Source organism: Astatotilapia calliptera, chromosome 15 (assembly GCF_900246225.1).
Source record: "Astatotilapia calliptera chromosome 15, fAstCal1.2, whole genome shotgun sequence".
Classification (NCBI taxonomy): Eukaryota; Metazoa; Chordata; class Actinopteri; order Cichliformes; family Cichlidae; genus Astatotilapia; species Astatotilapia calliptera.
The window spans coordinates 22706467-22734115 of record NC_039316.1 but is presented as its reverse complement, the minus strand read 5'-3'; the positions used below and the strand labels follow the sequence as shown (position 1 = coordinate 22734115).

The following is a 27649-nucleotide window of genomic DNA, read 5'->3' as shown; positions in this document are numbered from 1 at the left end:
TACATTACCATTCAGTATCACAATATGCTATTCCTATGATAAGAAACCCTTTAACCTCTGTTTTGTTAACAGGATCTTCCCTTCCACAAGCCAAATAACAGAACTGAAAATACTTTGTGATTTCATCAAGTTGAGTAGAATCACAGTAGGTGAACAAGTTGTGTTTTATATCTATTCAGTTCACTGATTAGTTTAGGTTTTTTTTTTTTAGTTTATAACATGGTTTGGTGCATACGTTTCTGTTTCTGGATTTAAAAAAAATGTGTTTTTAAATTATCAATATTTATGATACATTACGATTGCTGAACCAAACACATCGGCCGTGTCTTTGACTCAACAAGAAAATAATGTGGGCATAAGCTATACCGCATCACCGGGCTTTGTGTACACAGTGGTGCTATCCTACCGTTGGTGTGGACAGGAATGAACAGTGCACTGTTAAAAGAAAAACCACCAACTTGTTGTTTGTATTCATAGCCAACATGCAAAATGATGCAAACAGGTTTTTCCTAGCTAAATACAAGCTTCCTGTACTTTGGAATGGAAAGCAGATAGCAGCTGATAAGAGTATTATGGAAGCTAAAGACAAAAATAGTTCAAGATAGTTTGAGACTCATAGTTAAATATATGGGAGACCCAGTGCTGACACAGTTAATAAAAAGACAAAACTTTATAGTGAGATTTCAATAAGCACATGTAGGAATAGAAACAGGTGAAGTCTTATACTGCATTTCAGCTCAGTATTTTGGTTTTAAAACCTCTACCTTTGCACACTTTTGAATCCGGTGCTTTTACTGGCTTCAGAAAACAGAGTTCTAGCTTAGTGATTATACTTCCCGACACTTTAAGTTCTGACACTTTCAATTGAGTTCCATTTTATTTATAATAGCAAATCACAATAATAGTTGTGAGAGTGTTAATGTCCTTACAAATAGGACCAGTATTTCTTTATGCATCCATGTGCTGTACCTTGGATAAATTGTGTACTTTATGTATGTTCTTCATTGAGTATCTCTCTTCTCAGCTTGTCATAACTTGTGTTTTTTTCCAGGTGATGAAAATGTATTCCAAGGTTTTCATTTTTCTGACCGGAGCTGTGTACATCTACTACCAGGTAGAGAACCGTCTTCAGTCTAATGGGGTACTTTTTTGTATAGGAGTACAGTTTACCAATCAAGGTTCAAGTTAAATGTTAATTATATTTTACTCTTGTGTGTTATATACTAGTTTAATGTAGAAAATTCAACCTGTTTTATTCCAAATCTCAACTCCACAGTATATCCATATATTCACGTTTATGGACAGAGATATGATTTGTGTACTTTAATTTATCTTAACATTGAATTGTTAGTTTTTGAGAATGCGTTATTTTGTCATTTTTCTGGTTTTGCCATTGCAGGTCCTTGCACAAGGTAAGCCAGTAAGGTAAAAAGGAGGAGTTGAAGGTGATCACATTGATTAAGCTAAGTTTATTTAATAATGTATTTTAGTTTATTTTATTAGTAAGCCTTAGGTATTTCACAAGTAATGATGAGAACCAAAATCTACCTTTTACTATCCCAATAAATCTGAATTCCTAAATTGAACACAATAATTCATCATGTAGTTAATATAATTTTTACATTTATTCTATTTCTCAAATACCTCTTCTATTCAAATAAGTTGCTAATCACACAAAATAATAACATATATCAAATCTTATTCCTATTTAAGATATCTACAGCGCTGAGATAATGGTGGAGAGTAATGTCACACTGGATGCCCAAACTGTCCTGTCAGCTATCAATTCAACAAACCTCCCACTGAGCAAACAAACAGTACAAATCATAAACACTGAACTGGTAGCAGGTATGTTTCTGGAACATTTTCTTGAATTTGTTGTTAAGTTGTAATTTTTTTGAAGTAGAATAGAATAGCTTTTATAGTCACTGTTACAAGAATAGTGAAAGGCTGTTTGGCATTTTTCCATGTATGTGAAGTACACAATAGCGTAAGTATTTACACAATAACAGACAAATTTACATTTACACAAGAAAGATATGTACAAGTTATACATACACCTGCAAATATACGGATACACCCATACACGCACAAACATACATATATCTATACACATGTATGCATGCGTACATACCATACATACACACACATATATATACATATATATATATACACACACACACATATATACAAACATATATATATATATATATATATATATATATATATATATATATATATATATATATATATATATATATATATATATATATATATGTACCTCATACATACATGAGGTTTATATATATATAAAACACCCAGCACGCCCCTGCGGGCGGTTTATCCTTCAAGCTCGGGTCCTCTACCAGAGGCCTGGGAGCTTGAGGGTCCTGCGCAGTATCTTAGCTGTTCCCAGGACTGCGCTCTTCTGGACAGAGATCTCCGATGTTATTCCCGGGATCTGCTGGAGCCACTCGCCTAGCTTGGGAGTCACCGCACCTAGTGCTCCGATTACCACGGGGACCACCATTACCTTCACCCTCCACATCCTCTCGAGCTCTATTCTGAGCCCTTGGTATTTCTCCAGCTTCTCGTGTTCCTTCTTCCTGATATTGCTGTCATTCGGAACCGCTACATCGATCACTACGGCCGTCTTCTTCTGTTTGTCTACCACCACTATGTCCGGTTGGTTAGCCACCACCATTTTGTCCGTCTGTATTTGGAAGTCCCACAGGATCTTAGCTCGGTCATTCTCCACCACCCTTGGGGGCATCTCCCATTTTGACCTCGGGACTTCCAGGTTATACTCGGCACAGATGTTCCTGTACACTATGCCGGCCACTTGGTTATGGCGTTCCATGTATGCCTTGCCTGCTAGCATCTTGCACCCTGCTGTTATGTGCTGGATTGTCTCTGGGGCATCTTTACACAGCCTGCACCTGGGGTCTTGCCTGGTGTGATAGACCCCAGCCTCTATGGATCTTGTACTCAGAGCTTGTTCTTGTGCTGCCATGATTAGTGCCTCTGTGCTGTCTTTCAGTCCAGCTTTGTCCAGCCACTGGTAGGATTTCTGGATATCAGCCACCTCCTCTATCTGCCGGTGGTACATACCGTGCAGGGGCCTGTCCTTCCATGATGGTTCCTCGTCTCCCTCCTCTTTCTTGGGTTTCTGCTGCCTGAGGTATTCACTGAGCACTCGGTCAGTTGGGGCCATCTTCCCAATGTATTCTTGGATGTTCCTTGTCTCATCCTGGACTGTGGTGCTGACACTCACCAGTCCCCGGCCCCCTTCCTTCCGCTTAGCGTACAGCCTCAGGGTGCTGGACTTGGGGTGAAACCCTCCATGCATGGTAAGGATCTTTCTTGTCTTTATGTCAGTGGCTTCTATCTCCTCCTTTGGCCAGCCTATTACCCCAGCAGGGTACCTGATCACGGGCAGGGCGTACGTGTTGATGGCCCGGATCTTGTTCTTACCATTCAGCTGACTCCTCAGGACTTGCCTGACCCTCTGCAGGTACTTGGTGGTTGCAGCCTTTCTAGCGGCCTCTTCATGGTTCCCATTTGCCTGCGGGATCCCCAGGTACTTGTAACTGTCCTCTATGTCTGCAATGTTGCCTTCTGGTAGTTCAATCCCCTCAGTTCTGACTACCTTCCCTCTCTTTGATACCATCCGACTACACTTCTCCAGTCCGAACGACATTACAATGTCATTGCTGTATAGCCTGGTAGTGTGGATCAGTGAATCGATGTCTCGTTCACTCTTGGCATACAGCTTGATGTCATCCATGTACAGGAGGTGGCTGACAACTGCTCCGTTCCGTAGTCGGTATCCGTAGCCAGTCTTGTTAATGATCTCACTGAGGGGGTTCAGGCCTATGCAGAACAGCAGTGGGGACAGAGCATCTCCTTGGTAGATCCCGCACTTGATGGTGACTTGTGCTATGGGCTTGGAGTTGGCCTCTAGTGTTGTACGCCACATCCCCATTGAGTTCCTGATGAAGGCTCTTAGGGTCCCATTTATCTTGTACAATTCTAGGCATTCCAGTATCCAGCTGTGGGGCATTGAGTCATAGGCCTTCTTGTAATCAATCCAGGCAGTGCACAGGTTGGTCAGTCTGGTCTTGCAGTCTCGGCTGATTGTTCTGTCTACCAGTAGCTGGTGTTTTGCGCCTCTGGTATTCTTGCCAATTCCTTTCTGTGTCCCGCTCATGTATTGACCCATGTGCCTGTTCATCTTAGCCGATATGATGCCTGACAGGAGCTTCCATGTAGTACTGAGGCAGGTTATTGGTCGGTAGTTGGAGGGGACCGGTCCCTTCTTGGGGTCCTTGGGGATCAGGACCGTCCGACCTTCGGTTAGCCATTCCGGGTGTCTCTCGTTAACTAGCAGCTGGTTCATTTGTGCTGCCAGACGCTCGTGGAGTGCAGTCAGCTTCTTCAGCCAGTAGGCGTGAACCATGTCGGGCCCTGGTGCTGTCCAACTCTTCATACTGGAGACCCTTTCTTGGATATCTGCCACTGTGATGGTTACTGGACCCTGTTCAGGGAGGTCGCTGTGGTCTGCCCTCAGATCCTCTAGCCACTGAGCATTGCCGTTATGGGTTGCATCCTTCTCCCATATGCGCTTCCAGTATTGCTCCGTCTCCAGCCTTGGTGGTGCTGTTCTCTTATTGTTCCCTTGCCACTGAGAGTACACCTTTGCTGGTTCTGTGGAGAACAGCTGGTTTATTCTCCTGCCTTCTATCTCTCTGGTGTACCTCCTCAAGCGGCTGGCCAAGGCTCTGAGTCTTTGCTTGGCAGTTTCCAAGGCCTCAGGTATGGACAGCTTGCTGTATTTCTTAGGCACCTTATTTGTCGCACCTTGCTGCAACTCCGTTAGTTGGCTAACCTCCCTCCGTGCTACTTTGATCTTGCCCTCTAGCCTCCTTCTCCATGGAGGGTACTGCCCCTTGTGGCTGTTCAACTTGTAGCCAAGCATCTCACTGATCACTGCTGCCGTATTGTAGATCAGCTTGTTAGTGTCGGTAATCGTGGTTGTAGGTATTGCCCGTAGTGCTGCATTAACATCATCTAGCAGACCTTCTGAGGGTACTTCACGTAATCTTGGTAACCGGCTACGGGGGATCCAGGTTTCAAGCTTGGCCATGATCCTATTTTTCAGGTCAGTTCCTCTCGCACTCAACGATCCTTCTCCTATCGCACTTGGGGCTATGTACCCAATCTCGGGTGGGGGTGATGATATCGCCTCCCTGACCTGGCGTCCTGACTCCTCCTTGCCGTAGCATTTGTGTTGTACCTCGTCAATCTCTAGCTGTGAGAGCAGTCCCTTCTTTCGAATGTTGGAACACTGAACTACTAGTTGTTTCGCCGTCATTGTGGATGTTGGGTATCGAAGAATCCATAGGTCCCTCATCCTATTCATGTAGGGACTAGTAAAGCGGTATATATATATATATATATATATATATATATATATATATATATATATATATATATATAAATGAATAATCTGAGGAGCAGGTGCATTGAGAGGTGCAGTGTGATCAGTGATATTGCACATCGAGTGGGGGGTGCTGTTGCAACTATAATAAATAAGGTTATAATAAATACAGTTTAGAGAGGTAGGGATGTTGGTTGCATCGAAGTATAAATAGAAATACGGTTTATAAATAAGGTGTAATGGTAAATGGCCTGTATTTATATAGCGCTTTACTAGTCCCTAAGGATCCCAAAGCGCTTTACATATCCAGTCATCCACCCATTCATGCATACATTCACACACTGGTGATCGCAAGCTACATTGTAGCCACAGCCACCCTGGGGCGCACTGACAGAGGCGAGGCTGCCGAACACTGGCGCCACCGGGCCCTCTGACAACCACCAGTAGGCAGCGGGTGAAGTGTCTTGCCCAAGGACACAACGACCGAGACTGTCCAAGCCGGGGCTCGAACCGGCGAACTCCCATCTCTTGAGCCACAATCGCCCCGATAATGTCCATGAGCGTTGGCAGTGCAGTTATCCTCCAATCAGGGTGGAGGTAGGGCATGTTGGACAGCATGTGGGTAAAACTTCTGTTGAGTCTGTTTGTCTTCGACCTGATGGACCTGTAGCATTTACCAGAGGGAAGGGGGGAAAAGTGAGTGTCCAGGATGCATGGGGTCTTTGATGACGATGCTGGCTTTCTGCTGAAGTCTGCCAGTATAAATGTCTCTGAGGGGGGTTAGTGAAGTGCCGATTGCCTGCTGCCCTCACCACCCGCTGCAGTTTCCTCTTGTCCTCTGCGGTGCAGCAGTTGAAACAGAGTGTGCAGAAGTAGGTCAGAAGGCTCTCGATGGTGGAGCAGTAGAAGTTTACTAGCAGTCTCTGGGGTAATTGGGCCTGGCGTAGTTCCCTGAGGAAGTATAGCCTTTGTTGTGCTTTTCCTGCCTGGTGGGAAATGTTTATGGACCAGGTAAGGTTGGCCGAGATGTGGACTCCGAGGAACTTAAAGCTTTCTACCCTTTCTACCTCCTCCCCATCAATGTAGAGGGTAGAGTGCCCCGATCGCTTTGTTCTTCTGAACTCGATTACCATCTCCCTGGTCTTGGCTGTGTTCAGATGCAGGTTGTTGTCGTCACACCATTGCTTCAGATGCTGAACCTCCTCTCTGTAGGCTGAATCATCGTTGTTGTAGTCCTATGATGGTGGTGTCGTCAGCAAATTATATGATGGTGTTACTGGTGTGGATTGGAGAACAGTCATGGGTGAAAAGTGAGTATAAGAGGCGATTGAGGACACACCACTGTGGGACACCTACATTCAGAATGAGGGTGGAGGAGGTGTGTTCTCCCATTCTGATGTTCTGGGGTCTGTTGCTCAGAAAGTCCAATATCCAGCTGCACAGTGAGCTGCTGAGTCATGGGTTGCTTAGTTTTTTAACCAGTTTGTGGGGTTGAACTGCATTGAAGGCAGATCTGAAGTCCACCAATAGCATTCCAACATAGGAGTTACTAATGTCCAGGTGTGTGAGGGTTGTGTGAAGAGCTGTTATTATTGCATCCCCAAGTAAATAAAATTGTGTAATCTAACCTTTAAAAAAAAAGGATCATCAGGCTGTGATTACTTAAACATTATCTTCAACATAACAGAGCTGCAGTAATATTAACTGCAATTTGTCTATAACTGATGTTTTTCTTACAAGAGTCAAAATTATTGGACTGGACTCTGTTTTAATAAAAGAATATTACCAATGTGCACTGTTTCAGGTTTTGTCAGGAAGTGCTCATTTGTCAGTTCTACTAAACTCATGTGAGATTACTAGTTTAGATTGATGAATAAATGCACGGAAAAATATATAAGCGCAACACTTGTTTTTGCTCACATTTTTCACGAGCCGAACGCAAACATCTGAAAATTATTCTACATACACAAAAGACCCATGACTCTCAAATATTGTTCTCAAATCTTTATAAATATGTGTTAGTGAGCACTTTTCCTTTACAAAGATAATCCATCCCACCTCACAGGTGTGGCATATCAAGGGGCTGATTAGTAGTGATGTGCAATACCACTGATTTCCTTTCCGATCCGATACCAAGTAATATTCAGGGTGGTATCGACGATACTGATCCGATACCGATACTTTGTACAAAAACTTATTTTATTTATTGTATCTCAAATTATAGCATCATAATGATTACAGGACATCAGATTACTTGTTCTTATCACTTAATAATGCAGAGTTCATCATATAGAAATAAAAAAAACTGAAGTTGTGCTATTTGAACACCTTGCCTGCCTGCAGCACTAAAGGACTCTGTGAGAGACGTGTGTCTCGCCCTAGCAGCACCTGTCCCTCTCCTCCTCTTCAGTTCGCCTCAAGAATGAGAATGTAGCTCTGTAAACGTCAAATATCTGAGCCGACCGACACATCGTCTTCAAACCCCTGCGGTCTTTCACTACTCGGGTTAAACATGATATATAAGTCACTTTGATAACTTAAAAATGTTATTGTTTGGCTTTTTCAGTGTTTTATTTGTGAGTAAATCGGCTGAGATTAAAGTTATTAGATTAAATAAAATTTAACGGGAGGGTTCCTCCGGGGTTTTCACACAGCTAAATAAACGTCGAAAAAGAAAACTAATTAAACAAAGTGTGAGACAGTCCAGAGTTTATGCAAGCACCCGGTTATATTTCAGATAGCAAGGAGCAGACAGCAGAGTTTCACTCCACCGAGGGAGCTCATGACATACTACCCGGCTTTCTTTAGACCGCGAAGCAGCCTCTGAATTTGGACACCACCGCTGTTTCCAACCCGATAATAAAAACGATGACATTTAATGTACTTTATCCGATAAATAAACCCTGTAAAATGTATTTATCACCCCCCAACAGCCCTTTTGAATGTCTCTCTAGTATGGCCACAACACCTCACTTTTTTGCCACATGTATCGCAAACCACGTCTCAGCTGTTTGTGGAGGTAAAATACGTCCGCACATGACTCCAATTACGCTCAGCTGCGCACGCCAAGGGGCTGCGAGACATTTATACAGCCGTATTTCGCACATGACTATGAAAGGCGGAAGAGGAAGTAGTTCCTTTGGATGTAGACAATCCGAATGTTATAGTTTCTTTCCACTCTGTTACTGTTAATGATAAACTACAAATTTACTCTAAATTACTAAAATATCAATATTTTAATGTGAGAATCGATTCTAGAACATAAATGACTGGTATCGGAGGAATCGATATTTCAGGATCGATCCACACATCACTACTGATTAGGCAGCGTAAATAATGTTCAGTTGTGCCTTAGACTGCCCACAATAACAGGCCACTCTGAAACGTGCACAGTTTTGCTTTATGGGGGGGGGGGGAAATCAGTCAGCGTCTGGTGTGCCCACCATTTGCCTTATGCAGGGCAACACATCTTCGTCGCATAGAGTTGATCAGGTTGTTGATCATGGCCTGTGGAATGTTGATCCACTCCTCTTCGATAGCTGTGTGAAGTTGCTGAATATTGGTAGAAACTGGAACACGCTGTCGTATACACCAATCCAGAGCATCCCAAACATGCTCAATGGGTGACATGTCCAGTGAGTATGCTGGTCATGCAAGAACTGGGATGTTTTCAGCTTCCAGCAATTGTGTACAGATCCTTGCAATATGGGGCCATGCGTTATCATGCTGCAACATGAGGTGATGGTCGTGGATGAGTGGCACAACAATAGGCCTCAGGATCTCGTCACGGTACCTCTGTGCATTCAAAATGCCATCAATAAAATGCACCTGTGTTCATTGTCCATAACATACGCCTGCCCATACCAGAACCCCACCACCACCATGGGCCACCTGATCCACAATGTTGACATCAGCAAACCGCTCACCCACACACGCTGTCTGCCATCTGCCCTAAACAGTAAAAACCAGGACTCATCTGTGAACAAAACACCTCTCCAACGTGCCAGATGCCACTGAATTTGAGTGTTTGTCCACTCAAGTCAGTTACAACGACGAACTGCAGTGAGGTTCAAACCCCAATGAGCACGACAAACATGCAGATAAGCTTCCCTGAGATGGTTTCTGACAGTTTGTGCAGAAATTCTTTGGTTATGCAAACCGATTGTTGCTGCAGCTGTCCGTGTGGCTGGTCTCAGGCAATCCTGGAGGTGAACATGCTGGATGTGAAGGTCCTGGCCTGGTGTGGTTACACATGATCTGCAGTTGTGAGGCCAGTTGGATGTACTGCCAAATTCTCTGAAACGTCTTTGGAGACTAGGGATGGGTATCGTTTAGGTTTTATCCGATACCAGTGCCAAACCGGTACTTTTGAAACGGTGCCGGTGCTCAAACGGTGCTCAAACCGGTGCTTAAAGAATGGAGAACACAAAATTGGTCCCAAAATCTCTCATGTTCAGCTTGTTTTTTGTAAAAAGATAACAAAGTTAGCCTTTTCTGCAGCTATGGGGCATATATGGTATCACTCTTAGCTGGAAGCAGTGCTTAATCAATGGAAAAAACACTTTGTCCAAAAAACTCTCATGTTTATCTGTTTCCCTCTTTTTCTTTGGTCATTTTAGCCTTTTTGGCCAGGGTGAAGGGAGTATCTGCCATCAAACAAGAAGACAGCCGCATGTAGCTATGATAGTGTTTGCTAGTTCACCTCACATGCATTAATGTAATAACGTGGTTAGCCTACGCAACGTAAATTACACATGAACAACATTAAGCTACTCACCCAGAGAAGAACGGCTGCTGCTGCCATCATCATTTCTGCTACACTGGCAGGGCTAGGGGCCAGGACTCTCCTCTTCGGGGTTTTTGGGGGATATTGCTAACTCCGGGTCCGATAACAGGCAACCCACGCACAGTAGATGTGCTCGGTGTGAGGTCTCGCAGCAAGCTATCATACGGCGCATTTCTGGGCTTTTAAAAGAAAACGCTATGCGTCGCCAGGTGTTTCATCGGATTTCAGGTGTTACCTCCTTTGACAGTATCACCTTAAAGCACTTGTTGCAGGCTGCTGAGTCTGCATATTTTGCTGTGAAGTACAGCCAGACTTTTGACCGCTTCGCCTTGGCCATTTTTAATCTGTAGCTCTGCTCTAAAAGAACGCACGTACCTGGCCCCGCCTATTATCCTCGGAAACGTAAAATGATTGGCTAGAATCTTTTTTTTTTTTTTTTTTTTTTGATGGTCACTGGTGACTTTAATACACAAAAAAAGCTTAAATCATAAAACTACTGCAGGGTTAAAAAAACAACAACAAAAAAACAACAACAACAGAAAAAACAACAGAAAAAAAAACATAGTAACCCACAAACTAATTACTTACTTCCCATGTCCTTTAATCATAATACAAAATAATGCAGGTACAGGAACAAGGAAACCAAATCAACAACTACTCAACAAAAAAAAAACTGCAAGAGAGGACATAACAAAGAGCATATGGAAGCTGAGAATTTAAATACACACCAGATAATTAGGAAGATGGGAAACACCAAGGAAGACAGCTGCAACAAATCAGGAAATGAGACAGGGGAAGTAAAAGCCGATACAAAGCACAGGAAACACAAGACTATCAAAATAACACACACACTCCTAATGCAAACAGAGTTTTTAGGCCTTGGATAGTTTTGTACTGAAACTGCAAGAAAAAACATGGCATGTTTACATACAGATCATTTCAGCATGCCTGTGGAAGTAATGGTGTGTGGTCTGAATTTGCATGAGCATTGCTACAAGCTGCATCTGCAGATTCTGCCAAACCAGAAGTGGGATGTAGATGTGTGTTTAAAAAATTACCTTTAAATGGTCATTTTAGTGATTTTCATTTTCACACTAATTTATAAAAAAAAAAAGGTAATCGCCCCGGATGGAAAGCAGGTGTGCCGGTAATGGCCCAGCCCAGGGGTGTGGCCACCAGGGCATCCAACACACACACACACAGACACCTTAGACACAGGACCACGGACCATGACAAGATATTTTTACATTACATGTTGTCTACTGTTGTACTATGAAGGAAAGCAGGTGTCAGTCAAATTTTCCCATACAGTTCTGATGATCCAGAGTGGCCCTAACCCTCAAATAAAAAAACTAAAAAGAAAAAACTCAGAGAATTAAGAATGTTTTCTTTTATTTCTAGAATGCCTCATTGTTGGAACTGACACGAACTGCAACTGCTCTACAAATTATCTTTGGAGCAATGAAGTGTGCTACAACTACAGCTGCTGCGGGGATGCTACTTGCAAACAAAATGTATCCTACATCACACCCCTCTGTTCTCCTAAAGTTCAAGGTAGATCTCCTGAAATGTGTAACTCTTTTTTTGTTTGTTTTTTTGTTTATTATTTTTATTTTATTTTTTCTATTCTGTTGATTAATGATATGGAATAAGTTTTAGTGTATACCAGTGTTATAGAGAACTAATGCAAAATTAAACTATTTGCATTAAAATGAGTGTTGAAAGCATTAAAAGTACTTAAAAATAGAAGTACTTTTTTTGCAAATAAACAATATTATTTATTTAAAAAAATATATATAACAATAGTCAAACATGTCTTTGGTCAAATTTGACAACAGTGTCTGTTTTGTTGAATAGTATTAAGATACTGTTTTGAATTTCCAAAATATTGCCATGAAAAAAGCACAAATAAATTAATCAAAAACAAAGCATACACTGAAAGTAATGTAACAACTTGAACATTTTGAACAATTACACCTAAATTAAAATGAGAAAATGTACTTGGATTCCAGTTGAAACTAAATTAATATAAACTATAATAAGTGTGGTGTACAAATCTGTTGAATACAGCTATGTTTATCCTTTGCTTTTCACTCTTTTACTTTTTCAAGATTCAAGAGCTTTATTGTCAATACAGTAGTATTCACAGTATACAGTGTACTGAAATGCTAAAAATTAAGGGATAAAAAGGTGCTAATTACTAACTATACAATTCTATACAATACTATAATGGTAACTATACAATATTACCTGTACGATAAACAAAGATAAACAAAGACAGGACTGAGAGAATGTGCAGTAGGTATTGAATACCAGTTTCAAGCTATTGTCAGGATATTATTGATGAGACATGACAAAGACGTGTACGAAATGCAAAAATGTAAAGATTTCACCTAAAGAATTTAGGTGTGTGTTCAGAAGTATGTGACTGAGTGTGCAAATGAGAATATTGTTCCCAGGACCAGTTTGAAGCGGATTTGTGGAAGTTCTTCTTGTTTTTGAGTCTTTTGATAAGTATTGTAAGGTGTTTGTAGAGGTGTATGTTTATATCAGTCCTTTTGTGGTAGTGAGTTGAGGGCTATGACTGAATGGGGGAAGAAGCTCTTGCAGTGTCTGGTCATTACAGTTTTAATGCTGCGAAACCGTCTGCCAGATGGAAGGAGGGAGAACAGTGCATGTGAGGAGTGGAAAGTGTCCTTCACTATGCTGTTCGCACGTCGAATGATGTGTCTGTCATAGAGTTGGGAGATGGATGTGAGAGGGCTTCCAATGATCCTCTCTGCTCTCCTCACTATTTGCTGCTGAGACTTCTTTTCAGCGAGGGTGCATTTCCCGTACCAGATAGTGATGTAGCAGCAGAGGATGCTCTCAATGGTTCCCCAGTAAAATGATGTGAGGATAGGAGGAAGGAGACCGGCCTTCTTCAGTTTCCTAAGAAAGTGAAGACGTTGTTGGGCTTTCTTCATGATGGTGGTGGTGTTCAGGTTCCAGGAGAGGTCAGCTGAGATGTGCACACCGAGGAACTTCACACTGTTGACCATCTCAACAGCAGATCCGTTGATGTGCAGTGGAGTGTGAGCCATTGAGGTCTTCCTGAAGTTAACAACCATCTAAATGTTCAGAAGACTAATGCGAGACAGGTTGTTATTCTGGCTCTTTGTTCTCTGCCTCAAAACATGCAAAGAAGTCATTTAGTTGGTCTGGCAGAGAGGGATCCCTGCTGCATGCTGGAGGTGTTGGCTTGTAGCCCATGATTGTTTGGATGCCCTGCCACATTCGCCGAGTGTCCTTTGTACTTGTGAAATGTGTGTTGATCTTGTCTGCATACTGCCGCTTTGCGTCTTTGATGGCCCGTGATACATCTGCTCTGGCTGTAGTGTAAGTTCCTCTATTTTTGGACCTAAAGGCAGAGTCTCTGATTTTCATCAGGTTGCGTGGCTTTGCAGAGAACCAGGGTTTATAGTTTGCAGATCACGGTCTTGGAGACAGTGACATCCTCAATGCATTTGCTGATGTAGCTGGTCACTGAGATTGTGTACTCCTCCAGGTCCACGGTGTCTGAGTATGTAGCAGCTTCTCTAAACATATCCCAGTCTGTGCATTCAAAGCAGTCCCCATGCTGATATGCATGCTTGTCTTTGACAACCAAAATAAAACCCAAAGTAATAACAAACTGTAATATTTACAATGAACACAGTTTTCATCAATGGATCAGTACAGACTGCAGCATGGGATTCAACCAAGACCACAACGGTATGTCTCATCCTCACGTTTGTACTATTCTATAAATAAACTATAAATATAAATATGTTTTCTATTGTTACATAGTACAAAAATATCAACGATGTCATGCTTTTTCTTTTCTTAGCTTCAAAACCAATTTCAAAAACTGAATGCTATTCAGTATGTGAACGTTACTGGTCCAAGGTACTGTATTTTACAAAGAAATATGTTATATAAGTTACCTTTTTGGTTTTGTGTTTGTTTTTCGTCAATGTTATTTTTTTTTAAACAACATCACTTATTATTGTGACACCACTTATAGTCACCAACTAAACTGTTAGTTATTATAGGTGAGTTTTTTGTAAATGATTCTACCTGAGTTAGCTAATGTCTTCAGGGCTGTTTCAGAGACCTGAGCTTCAAAGCTGATTGGTAGATGGGAAACCCTGAAACCATGCCAAAGAATTCTATGTAAAACTCTCATCATTTCAGTAACTCTGTGCATACCTGATGACTAGTGTCAATAGCTGTTCCCTGGCAATAGAGGGGACAGCACTTGAAAACTGCATTCATTAATTTTCTTTTCTGCATTTCATGGTGCACAAAAGTGATTGCGAAAAAGATTAATCTTAGGATTCCAAAGAGACTGTCCAAATACTTTTTGGAGACCTTGCAATATGTAATTTATTAGATATGCACAGTAAATAAAACTTACTGTTTGTACTGTAATGTTTTTTTTATGTCGATAACAAGTTATTTTTCCATCATTCTCTACAGAACCATCTCCACATCCCCATCGCTGCAGTATGTTGACTTTCAGGTAGCTGTCAGTGTCAGAGTGCTGACTAGTAAACTTCAAGACATAGTCAATAATCTTACAAGTCTGCTTACACCTACAGCTATATTTGTGGACACTTTAGGTCAGTAAAAAATTATTTTTACTATTCTTTCAATTCCTGTACAACTTGATCTTCTAATCTATATATTTCTCTGTACCAGAGATTTATGACATTTGTTTGGACCTAAAAATATAGAGTTTGTGTGCTCCAGATATGGAGTTATATTAAGTATCATACCTCTTTTTTTTGGAATGTGCATTATGGGTATTGTGTTTTTGTATATGTTACCCCATATTTCCACACACTAATTCAACTATGACAAAATAAGTAAGCAGTATGGTTCAGAATGTTGTGTTTCCAACAATGCAACAGTCTTTGCTCTTTTGCTTTTATGTCTAAAATGAGCCGTCCAGCTGTTTTTGTTCACACCCCAAGTGTATTTTCTATCCATACATTAGCAACAATGCTTAATGAGTTAGTTTTCATTTTCCAAAGCACATGATCTTTGTTTTGCTTACATTTAATGCAAAGTTAAATGTAACACCCATCCCACATTCTATTGAGAGGGGCCCTGGGTTCCTGTTGTTACTTTTCTACTGATACTCCCTTTTTAATGCTTATGGTATAAAATATGCAATAAAACTACACTATATGGAAATAAACCACACACAAGCAGGTCAATTATAAAGTTAACTCCACTTTAGTGAATAATTGGTTAACAACAACACAAAGGAAAATAAGTAAAATTAATAAAGTTTGATAAACAATGGTAAGCCATCTACCTGAACAGAAACAAAATAATCAAATAATATTGTGGGCCCACACGCACTCTCACCGACACACACACACCTCAAGTGCTACAGTCTTTCTGCTAGCAAACCCCTCGTTGCAGGCCTGAGTCGTGGCTCGGGTGCTTTGGGACCTAAAACAATATGGTCGCTTCACTTGTTGCCAAGCAGTAAAATAAAAAGCACGTGCAAACAATAGTACTCACACCTCCACTGGGTCAAGGCTACCAGCAGGCCGCGGCAGCAGCACTCACAGTCGTCGTCTCCACGTGCTATCATGTGAACACATAACTTCAGCACACCAGCAGAAGGGACCTCTCTGACACACCAGCAAGACGTCCGTCTCCTACTCACAGTAGAGTACAACAGTTTTCCACTACAGTTAACTACCCGTCAACCCGAAAATACGTCTGTCGCCCTTCTATGAACTCTGCGTTCACTCGACACTGTTGTTCAGCTCTCATCTCTCTCGCTTCCTGCAGAGTGCACTCCCCACTTACTCCCACCCATCTACCAGAGACTACTTCAGGGTTCACTGGAGCTGTAGTACATATCAATAACATTTCAAAAATAATGACATAAACCTCAAAATACAAATAAAAAGGCTGTGCATTTAAGTGACACACATCACATACCTTACAGGCATTTGTATACACATTATTGAACACAGTGAACATTTGCATTTAACTATCAATATAAATGAACTATCTAAATAAATGACCTATTTATATAGCCAGGGCTACATAAAGTTTTCATATCAAGCCAAATTTACTCACTTCTTTTTTTAATTAACAGTGTGTGAATGTTTGTGTGAATGGGTGGATGACTGAATGTGTAAAGCGCTTTAAGGTCCTTGGATGGCAGAAAACTTTTTACAGCTTAACCAGGACAAGACTGAAGTTTTAATTGTCGGTCCTGAGGCTCAGAGAGAGAAACTCTTGTCTAAATTAGAGGCATTTTCACTATGTCCTTCGCTACAAGTGAAAAACCTGGGTGTTATTTTTGACTCTGAGCTTGGTTTTATCCCACATGTTAAACATGTAACCAAAATTGGATTTTATCATCTAAAAAATATAGCCAGAGTCCGCCCAATTCTCTCTCGGGCCAACACGGAGATGCTGATGCATGCTTTTATTACCAGTCGCATTGATTACTGTAATGCCCTGCTTTCTGGTCTTCCTAAGAAGAATATTTCAACTTTACAACTTTTGCAAAACTCGGCAGCTCGTGTGCTGACGAAGACCAGAGGGCGGGCCCACATTACACCGGTTTTAGAATCGCTGCACTGGCTCCCCGTGTGTTTCAGGATCGATTTTAAAGTTCTTTTATTGGTTTTTAAATGTCTTAATGGTCTTGGGCCTTCTTATCTCTCAGATCTGCTTTTACCGTATGAACCCTCGCGGACCCTGAGGTCCTCTGGTACTGGCCTTTTGACTGTCCCTAAAGTCAGGACACATACTCACGGAGAGGCAGCTTTTCAGTGGTATGGTCCTCGTCTGTGGAACAGCCTGCCGGAGGAGCTCAGGGCCGCACAGAACGTACATGTTTTTAAGAACAGGCTCAAGACCCACCTTTTTAATTTAGCTTTCACCTAACGTTTATTTATTTTATGCTTATTTATTCTATCCTGTTATTCTATTATTAATTTAGACTTTACCTAATATTTATTGATTTTATTCTTATTCATTTTTTAATCTTCTTACTCTATTTATATTTATATTTATATTGTATCCTGTTCTTATTTATTTTATCATTTTACCCTGTATATATCATTTTACCCTGTATATATCCTATTGTGTCATATTTCCTCAGAGGGCGCTCTCTGCACCGGGGCTGTGATCGACTGTGGCTGCTGGGTTTCTGGGGGTCCTCTCAGCCTGGCTGGGGGGCTCCTTGGCCTCCCTCCTGCTGTGTGCCCAGCCTGGAGGCTGCGGTCTGTGACCGGCTCCCGGTGCAGACGGCTCCCTGTTATAGTGTTTCCTCACTTGGCTCATGCGAGCCCAGCCCAATTTTTACTCTTTAAGTGTGCGCGTGTGTGTATGTGTGTGTGTGTGCGGGGGGGGGGGGGGGGGGATATGTGTGTATTCACATCATTTATGTTAATGAGAGTGTGGGGAGTGAGTTGGAGGGTGGGGTGGGCTGCTTTTAACTATGTAAAGCACTTTGTGCTACATTTTTTTTGTATGAAAAGTGCTTTATAAATAAAGATTGATTGATTGATTGATTAGGGACTAGTAAAGCGCTTTACAAATACAGGCCATTTACCATTCAGCAAAGCTGCTGTAAACTCTCACTGAAAAACATATATTTCCACAAGTGCAACAAAGTGAGAACACGTAGCATGAGTCTTAAACATTTTATTATTTTTGAGACTCATATGTCATATGAATATTTTATGTTTCGGGCCTAGCACCGGACCTTGAGGAACTCCAGATTGTATATCCATGCAGGTTGATTTGTATTCATTTATATCTACAAATTGCTGTCTCATCACCCAATTCAGCACAAACTATCTAATACCACACTTTTCCAGTTTGTTTAATAATATATTGTGTCAAAAGCATTTTGAGATCTAGAGTCAAAGTCAAAGTCAACTTTATTGTCAATTCTGCCACATGTACAGGACATACAGAGAATAGAAACTTCGTTACTCTCAATCCCTAGATAGAGGTATTCCAACTGCACACTCTTTATTGTCTATAAAATGTTTGAGTTCTTCAGTTAATTCCAGTAATGTCAAATATGTCAATCTGTCTTTTCAGAATCAATAAAACTACATGTGAAAAAATTGGAAAAACAAAACAAAATGAAATATTATGCCCACATATATTTAACCATACCAATTTAGCTGCAGTAACATTAGCTTACCATATCCCCATTATTTGTCTCCATGCCAATTAATTTTAGTTTTCACTAATGCATGGTTATTACAATTTATCTGTCATGATAGGCTGTGTGCAGGCAGGAAGGAAAAAAAGGACCCAAAATGCAGGACACTCAACGATGGGACTGGAACTCAAAACACAGCTTTTATTGCTGGAAAAACCTCATAAAATAAAAGTCACAAAAGCAAAACAAAACTCAACTCAGAACAAAGGAGCTGGAACACAAACACACAGCATTTAGAGGGTACAACGCGACAAAGGCAAATACAGGGTTTAAATAAATGGCATAGTAATCAGGGAATGAAAAACAGGAGGGAGACAGCTGGGTGAAATTAGGGCTATTGAGTACTTAAAGCGCTGCATACAACATGCCTCATTCACACCATTCATACAATCACTTCTAAGATCAAGTGCAATTTAACCAACATTCACACTCATGAATGCATCGGAGAGCAACTTGGGGTTAGTAACTTGCCCAAGGATATTTGGCATGCAGACTGGGGAAGCCAGGACTCGAACCACAAACCTTCCAATCAGTAGCTGATCTGCTCTACCACCTGAGCCACAGCCAAGAATCGGAACATAAATCATAATACAGATAAACACCAGAATATAAAAAACAAAAAATGCTGGGTCAAAATGACCCAGAACTGTGACATTATCTATTCTAACCATTCAGTATGAATAAAATAAATGTTCATAAATGTTCCAAAACAATGTTGTTGGCTAAATTTAAAGTTGGATAAGTTTAAAGTGACCTTTTTAGCATTTTTATAATTTATATTTCCATGTATTATCTTAACACAGGAATGGTCATTGTAGAGGCCCCAGGGACTCAAGTTTGCTATCAGTCCACGCCACAACTTGCATGCAAACTTGAGGAGGCCACAGACAGCGCAGGCTGGAATCTAACCACAGGGAATCAGCGCTTTGAGCTCAACGACGGCAGTGTGGTCCAGCTGAATAAGACCTGTAGCACAAATACCTTCCAATCTTGTATTGGTGTTACCCTCAACAAGGTGACAGGCACTTGGGAAGGCAAGTGTTTACACTTTTTTCTTGATTAGAGATAAAACATCTCTGATATGAAATCAGTATACAAAATACACTTAGTTATAAACTCACACTAACAAGATAGTATAATGAATTAATCCTGTGAAGCACTTCCTCTGAACAGGTTTGAATATTTATTTTCTTTTTTGTGATCGATATTTTATTGATTTTCAACAGGGATGAGGGGACAGGTCAAAAAAACTGGTTTGATCCTTTGTGTGGGTAGCACAATGGCACAATGGATTTAAACTGTTTGATCAGCTCTGCTCTGAACCTGTTCATAACAAATAAGAATCTGATTTTTTATAAACTTGCATTGTAATATTTTTGACATATATTGTTTATACTCTCAGCGCTGTTTCCACTATGGTCAGTAATATGGCAACTGGTGGCTCAGCTCCTGTCATTTCCTGCATGTGTTGTTAACTGAAATGTCAATTAATGTGTAAAGGGCCAACCCTCCATTATAATTGTAACTGTCTTATGTTCCCTGCAGGCACATATGAGTGTGGATTTACCATTGGGTCAATCAGGCACATAGGCAGGACTAATCTGAGTGTGGCCCTCCTACCTGATACAATTACCCTGAGTAGCATGCCTCTTACTGTGGACTGTTCAGAAAATCAGGGAAGTGTAAGCATTACCGTCAGTGCCATAATCCCAGCAAGCAATACAACCTATGCCATTTCGTGGGGCTACAATGGTAAAGTGTCTCCTGATGTAAAAATGACAAGTAAGATTTTTTCCTTGAATTTTCAGTATTCTAACAGAAACAAATACATAGTTTTTTTTGTTGTTGTTGTTGTTGTTTATTTATGTCATTAAAAACACTCAGATTAATCAGTAATGCAAAATATGTGTAAAGCTTACTGCACAAAATCTTTATTCAGTTAAAAAAAATGTCATCTTCTGTTACAGCTTCAAGCAGTTACGTCAACTACACATTCAATCCTGCCATCCTCTGCGAACAAACGATTGAACCATATGTTAATATCAGTTTTAAGAATGTAATCGGTCAAATTAAAAGTGCACAATTGAACATCCCAGTTATCTATGGTAAGGATTCTTTAAATTGTCTATTTTTTAAAATACGTTTAAAGGGGCCTTATTATGCTCAGTCCAGCTCCAGATTTCTATTCTACTATTATGCCAGGGGCTGGTGCAATCTTGTCTGAAAAACAGTTCCAATAATACCACCTTTCTTTTAAGCCAACTGTCAACTGACTGGCTACCCAATATTCAGCAATATATGCCTGAAATGTATAATGGGTCTACTTTAATCTGTTTATTGTAAATTTCATGTGTAGTATAATGACATATTCTCAGGCTTTAGAATTGCATATGTTTGCAAAGGCCTATGCTGCACCAGCTAATGATATAAATATAATTAATAATATTATTTTCTTTTTCCTAATGTTTTTTTTATTTTATTATTAAGCTGGGAAGCCATTTTGTAAAGAGGAGCTACTGGATAAAGATACATGGCCAAAAACCCCAGCTGGAGACACAGTGATTATTCGAACATGCCCAGCAGGCACGGTTGGCTATAAGTCCCGACCTTGTAACGGCCCAGCCTGGCAGGCAGTGTTCTCAAGCTGCGTCAGTGAACAATTGAACAAAATTTCAAATGCAGCTGAAGTGAGTGTGTCTTTATTTGTCATTACAATAATACGTTTTTGTTTGCTCTCGTTTGCATTTGTGTATGTGTTTCAGTATTTTTAGTTTCTGAAACTGCAATGATAAAGGTTTGTAAATTTTCATCTTAGTTCACCTTGACTTTAAAGTTCATACTCTCAGCTCTCTGCTGAGGCTAGGTCTCAGTCACACAGGCCTAGAGACTGGTCGGTGACCACTAGTTGCTACGGAAAAAGTGTATTCCAGTATTAAGTAGTAACTGGAAGTTTGCTGACGGAAGCTAGAGTGAATTGCTTTAGTCACCAGCAGGTTCCCACAATAACCAGTGGTTTACAGAATAGATGCTAACTTGGCTCCAAATACACTTACACAAACCAGAAACTGATAAAGTATTCCTTACTAATGCAACCAATACATTTCAACTCAGTCTTCAGTTTACTGTTTGCATCATACTGTCACTACGACTAAGAGAATAAAATGGTGAGTGTTTGACAGACAAGTTGGCATTTTTCATGTAAACTACAGATATCTGCTGGCAACTAATCACGAAGAGGTTTTTGTTGCAATTTGTTACCATTTTCACCCAACATTATAAGTAAAATTTAATAAACTCCAAAACTAAGCTATATAGATCATACCATTTAGAAGGAGTATGGTAAAATCTGGAGCGATTTCAATTACACAGCGTAGCATATTGCATATGTAAAACTACTGCTTTGTTTAATGTTTTGCATGTAACCCATACAAATCCAAATGTAAAAGTATGTCAAGACTTTAAAATAAAGTGTCTGTTGTGCTTACTGTTGTGAACTATAAAATAGAATTATAGGATTTTTCTTTTCTTTACACACTAATTCCTTTATCTAGGCCTTCCTGAAGGGACTAGGGGCCACCACGGAGGTGGCCAAGAATATATTTGAAGGGCTAAAGAACAGCTCTACATTAAGTTCTGGATCTGGTGAAAGTATTGCTGACATTAGCGCCTCCATCGGTGTTCTAAATATGATGGCCGACGCATCAAACACAACTGTGTTGGGAGAGGATATCTTTCCTGTAAGCACATCTACCTTTTCTGTTATACATACATAGTTCTGAATATAAAAGTTCAGACTTCATTTTAGAAGTAGAAATTCAAATAATCCTCAACATATACTCATTCTACATTCTACTACTCATGTCATGTCAAGATAGTTAGAGGAATAATACCAATAATACAACACAATGGAAATAAGTCAATAAAAATGTACAAGTACCTATTCTGCAGGAAAAAATGTCCACCAACTGTATAATATGGATTAATATGGCAGATTATCAGTTTCATCAGTTTAAATATGTTACATTTTCTTTAATCTACAGTAAGACCTTTAAGAAATAATAGAATAACAAAAGAATTGCTAAAATAATGTCCTTCACGACTCTGTGATGCAGCTAACTGTCAATACAGCAACATATAACTCTTTCTAAACATGTTACTTGTTCTGTTACTAATTAGCTAACATAAATGATGTAAGTCTATTAGCAACAACTAACCAAAACAGGGCTCTGTAGTGGAAATGACCCTTTATACATGTAGTTTCTCTTCCACTTTAAATTTCAACAACAGACCATGCAGTACTTAAAGATCCTTGACTGTACACCCAAGCGGATTACGCCTGAATAGGGGTCCTAGCATCAACTGAGAAAGTGTGAAAAGTCACTGTTCAGTCAAATAAATTTTTTAAGTTTATTTTCTATTTTACTGTCTTTCAGGATTTTGTTAGTGCAGCAAGCAATATGTTGAATGGCACCTGGAGTGGGGTAAATGACACAATTCGTTATAAAATGTCATCAAACTACCTAGAGTCTGTGGAAGGTCTAGTGAAGAACATTAAGGTCAACCAGAGCGACGGAATCAACAGTACAAATCTAGACCTTACATTCTGTCGAAGTAATGACTGTGATGTGTCTGTGTTTGACATTGGTGTGAATATGAACAAGACCAATGGAATACTGAAAACTGTAGCTGTGAAAAATCTAATGAGTAAATTAAATAACAGCTTTAATGGCATACAACCTGAACGTACCGACCTCATATTATCAGCCACACTGGACAATAATAGTGATTCAACTATACAAATTAGACTGGACTTCCCCAGTGGGAAAACCAACCCCACTCAACCTCACTGTGTCTTCTGGAACACCACAAGGAATCAATGGTCAGATGAAGGATGCAATATCAGCATTTCTGATAAAAACCACACAATATGTGAGTGCAACCACCTAACTGCATTCTCTGTCCTAATGTCCAAGGGTGATGGAGGAAAACAAGATCCTATCCTTGAACTTATTTCAAATATTGGCCTTGGTGTGTCCATTTGCTCCTTGGTGATCTTTCTCATCATTGAATCTCTGGTGTGGTCAGCTGTGGTCAAGACTAACCTTTCTCATTTTCGGCACACAGCTATAGTGAACATTGCCACATTCCTCTTGCTTGCATATTGCAGTTTCTTGGCTTCTAGCAATCCCAAGACTTTAACTGACAGCTGGTGTCTAGTACTGACCATATGCAAACACCTCTTTTTCTTGGCTATGTTCTGCTGGATGCTGTGCCTGAGCATCATGCTTGTCCACCAGCTCATCTTTGTCTTCAGCCCACTGAGGAAAAGAGTTTTCATGTTCCTCTCCAGCATTTTAGGCTATGTTTGCCCAATCCTAATGGTGGGATCCAGCTATGTGTACTGCAAATACACCAACCAGGACTACTACGACAGCAAAACATGCTGGCTAGTTTATGTAAAACTCTTGGTTGGCTCCATGCATGCTTTTCTCCTGCCTGTGGGAACCATTGTTTTGGCAAATCTCTTTTCCATGATTGTTGTCATCGTTACACTGATGAAGACCTCAGTCCCTGACAGCAGCAAGGCCGATGACAAGGAAACGGCAAAAGGCATCCTCAAAGTGGTGATTGTTCTAACACCTGTCTTTGGAGTGACATGGATTGTTGGCTTCATTCAACTCATCATGTCTGATAGCCCCATCTATAACGTTATCACCTACATTTTCACCATCCTTAATACCTTCCAGGTAATTTGAATGCACAGTTAGCACATACCAAGCAAATTTAGGTAATAATTATTTCAAAAAATGTATTTGATGATCTAAAACATTCACAAATATGAATAAGAAAATCAACAATGGACAAATCTCCATTTCCCTCTATTATAGTTTATAAATTATAATTGTCTTTTTTTATAATTCTTTTTCTTTAAAAGTTATATTTTTTTGCTTTTCATTGTTGATCAATTGTAGAAGTAACATATTTTAAAACATTCATTATTTCATTGTTTAAAAGTAAAAATAAAGCCATGTATTAAAGTTGAGTTAATTATCAATATCCAAGTTTCTGATGATGATCAGAAAACTTCATTCAATGGCAATGCACAGATCTAACTTTCCCATTGGCATATAACTCCCTTAAACTCTTGTCTCTGCTGATAAAAACTGCAAACCTGATTCAAAAGGAAAACCATTGTGTCTTTTTAGACATGTTACGTATTTTTTCTCTCTTCCAGGGTTTTTTTATTTTGATCACAGGGTGTTTTGCAGAGCAGAAGGTAGGTTTAATCATTTTAGTGGAACAGATATCACTCTAGATATATTTATAAAAAAAAAAAATTGATGGTTAGAAGAAAGTGTTTAGTATTTGCCATGTACTTAATGTATTAAACAATTTGTCTACATTGTTACTATCAGGTCAGAGAGGAACTGTTCAAGCTCATAACTGTAAGCACAACAATGAGATACATACAGAATTGCCTGATAAAGTGATAGAAACATGGTTGATAATACTTCTGGTCTCTTCCCTCAGGGAAAATCAAAAGGAAATGACAGCACAAAGAAATTCACTTCAACTACGTACACAAAAGACCACTGAAGATGTAGGTCAGTTCTATCTATTGTCCTTAACAATATTCCTTTAATAATGCCAAATTTCTATCTTGAAACTTGGTAGCCCACTGAACTGATCAATCCTGAGTGATGAGAGATCCTTCAGTAACTAAACTCGCATTTTCAGGGTTATATCTATTAACTGTTGATGGCTGCTGTAAACCACCACACAAATACAAGTTGTTTTGTGTTTACAAAGTAATCTATAACAAGGCTGAGTAGCAGGGTTGCACTTGTACTCCGGTGGAACGGCATAGGTTGTGTAATATCAACATACTAGCATGCTTAAAATGATAACGTTGGTGTTTAGCAGATATCATGTTTAGGGATAAGGGATAAGGTAATTACAAATAATTGCAACAATTTAGCCAAGAAAGAAATTGTAATTTTGCCTTGATTATGTTGGATGATAAACATTTCATGGATTGCCAAAGTTATGAACCCTGTTTATTTGCTTTATCTACAGTGTGGAAAAGACACATTTCTCAAGGTTTTGCTTTTTTTTAAGCAGCAGAAATTGACATTTTGATTTCTGGGTAACCCAAACTGAATAAAATGAGTTATTAAACCATGGTCACACTGAACCTGTTGAAACAATATGAATACTTGTTTTCTGCTGGTTTTGTGATCACAATTTGAATGTTGTGCTGTTTTTCACGAGGCTCTCGTGTCAAACAGTTATAGTACCCATATGGTCAGCATTAATTACTTCTTCACCACATGGAAGCAGAAATGATCTTTTGTGAATTAAAGTTGAGTCTTAAAAGTTTTATTTTTTTGCTTTTCAGACTGTGAATCCTGAACTAACAACTCGCCTGTCCAACTACCCCTCTACTGGAGAATACAGTTAGCATTAAGTTAGTATGTAGTTCATTGACATTTACAGTGCGTTGTTTAAGGAGATTTAACTAAATGTTGTTTATAATCATATCATTATCTATAGTTATATGTAGTTTTCCTAAAAAGCAATAGAACCCCTGTCTAGTTATTATTTATGACCAATTAGAAGTGCATGACAGTGTCTTTATCTCCAGAGACCCTGCCTTTCTTATTTATTCTTATTTTGCCATGTAACTGATGTTTCTTGACTGTAACACATATACAGGACAATAACAGCAAACAGGACGAAGAATGCACTTCAGCTGCATTGACAGGTAGTGTAAAACATGGCTGTACCTGCCAGATGTAAAAGTGAGGCTTGTCTTATACTTTTGTTTGCAGTCGTTACTAAATGCCGTCCTTGACATAAATGACAGCCTGAATGGCAAGGGTTAGGGTTTCAGTGACTCGTTTCCAGTCATCTTGGAAATCTAGGTCATTCTTCTTGCCAGAAAAGAGAATTTCCCACGATATCTACATCAACACAAGTTTCATGGTCAGTTCTACCCTTCACTCTTCACATCAGGTTTCAAAACACCAAAATGCCACTCAAAAGAATTATCTTAAAGCTTCAAATGAGATTTCAGGAACCAGCGGGTAACATTGAACATATTTTATACTGTCTTTGGCTGAAGTGAATCTGGTAGTGAGTTTGAAAATTGTGTTTGCTAGCAATAACCAAAAAATGTAGCATACTATACCTTTAAATAGAGCATTGTTGTCAATGATTAGCGCTAAGGTTCCGATGATATTTGTACATGACACATAGTACTTCTAGCTATTCTTCTTGCTATTATTATTAGCTAAGGTTGGTAGATTTTGTCAGTTATCTTTGTAGATGCAACAATCATTTGTTTTCTTCCATTCCAAGTAAAATTAAAGATAACTAACTGTGTACATCTTCGACTTAACTGGATTTTGGATATTAAGTAGACTAAGAGTGCAAGTGCTCACTGTGCATAGAACAAAGTAAATGCTTTAACAAGTCCGGACTTGTTTAATGGTTGTATTTAAGATGAATTACTGTATATTTAAATTTATGTTTGGCGTGAACTATAACCTGTATACTATCCCTGTGTGGCCACTGTATGTATCTGAAATCTGTTCAAATAAAAATAAATAACATTCTTTTTTTGTTGTGAAATTGAATTCCAACCTTACATTTTCCTTTAAAAAAAATCACTGTCACATACAAATAGACAAATCATTGTTTTTATAATGTTATGTTGGGACATCACCTTTGAGTGGAGTGGCTCAATTTACTCCTGGTCCTTATATTGCTTCTAATCCTGATGCCTAATAGAAGGTCCTTGTTATTTCAAAAATCAATGGAAAGGTTTATGTGATACAATAATCTTTGCAGGTGGAAACATTCACAATCCATCTCCCTCCCAAATGAGCCCTAATATAACAAATTTACATTTCAAAGTTAAAGTTTCAGCTACATTACACTCCAGTACTGATGACAGTTTTGATTTCATTAATGAACAAATGCAGAGAAAATGTCATCCACTCAAGTGAAAGTTACTGTGGTCTTCTGATAATGAATACAATAACCAGGGTCAGCACTACTGTTCCTGTTATGCCACCAGTCACAGCTGCCAGGAAGATTCTATCTATATTAAGCTTCTCACACATCTTTCCAGAGTAGTATCTGGTAGTGATGTGTGATACCACTGATTTCCTTTCCAATC

The 27649-nt window shown here is 39.7% G+C and overlaps 1 protein-coding gene across 1 annotated transcript; it reads left to right on the top strand.

The window, feature by feature from the left end:
* The first annotated feature begins 1054 nt into the window (after positions 1–1054).
* adgrf3b (adhesion G protein-coupled receptor F3b) lies at positions 1055–27104 on the top strand. The gene is made up of 17 exons (XM_026143434.1): positions 1055–1114; positions 1400–1412; positions 1714–1848; positions 11628–11780; positions 13924–13979; positions 14095–14153; positions 14727–14869; positions 19269–19499; positions 20011–20247; positions 20433–20570; positions 20953–21152; positions 22017–22202; positions 22899–24212; positions 24701–24742; positions 24882–24911; positions 24997–25070; positions 25865–27104. Exons 1-16 carry the CDS (start codon positions 1055–1057, stop codon positions 25060–25062), a joined length of 3063 nt encoding a protein of 1020 aa, XP_025999219.1. The 3' UTR covers positions 25063–25070; positions 25865–27104.
* The last annotated feature ends 545 nt before the right edge of the window (positions 27105–27649 follow it).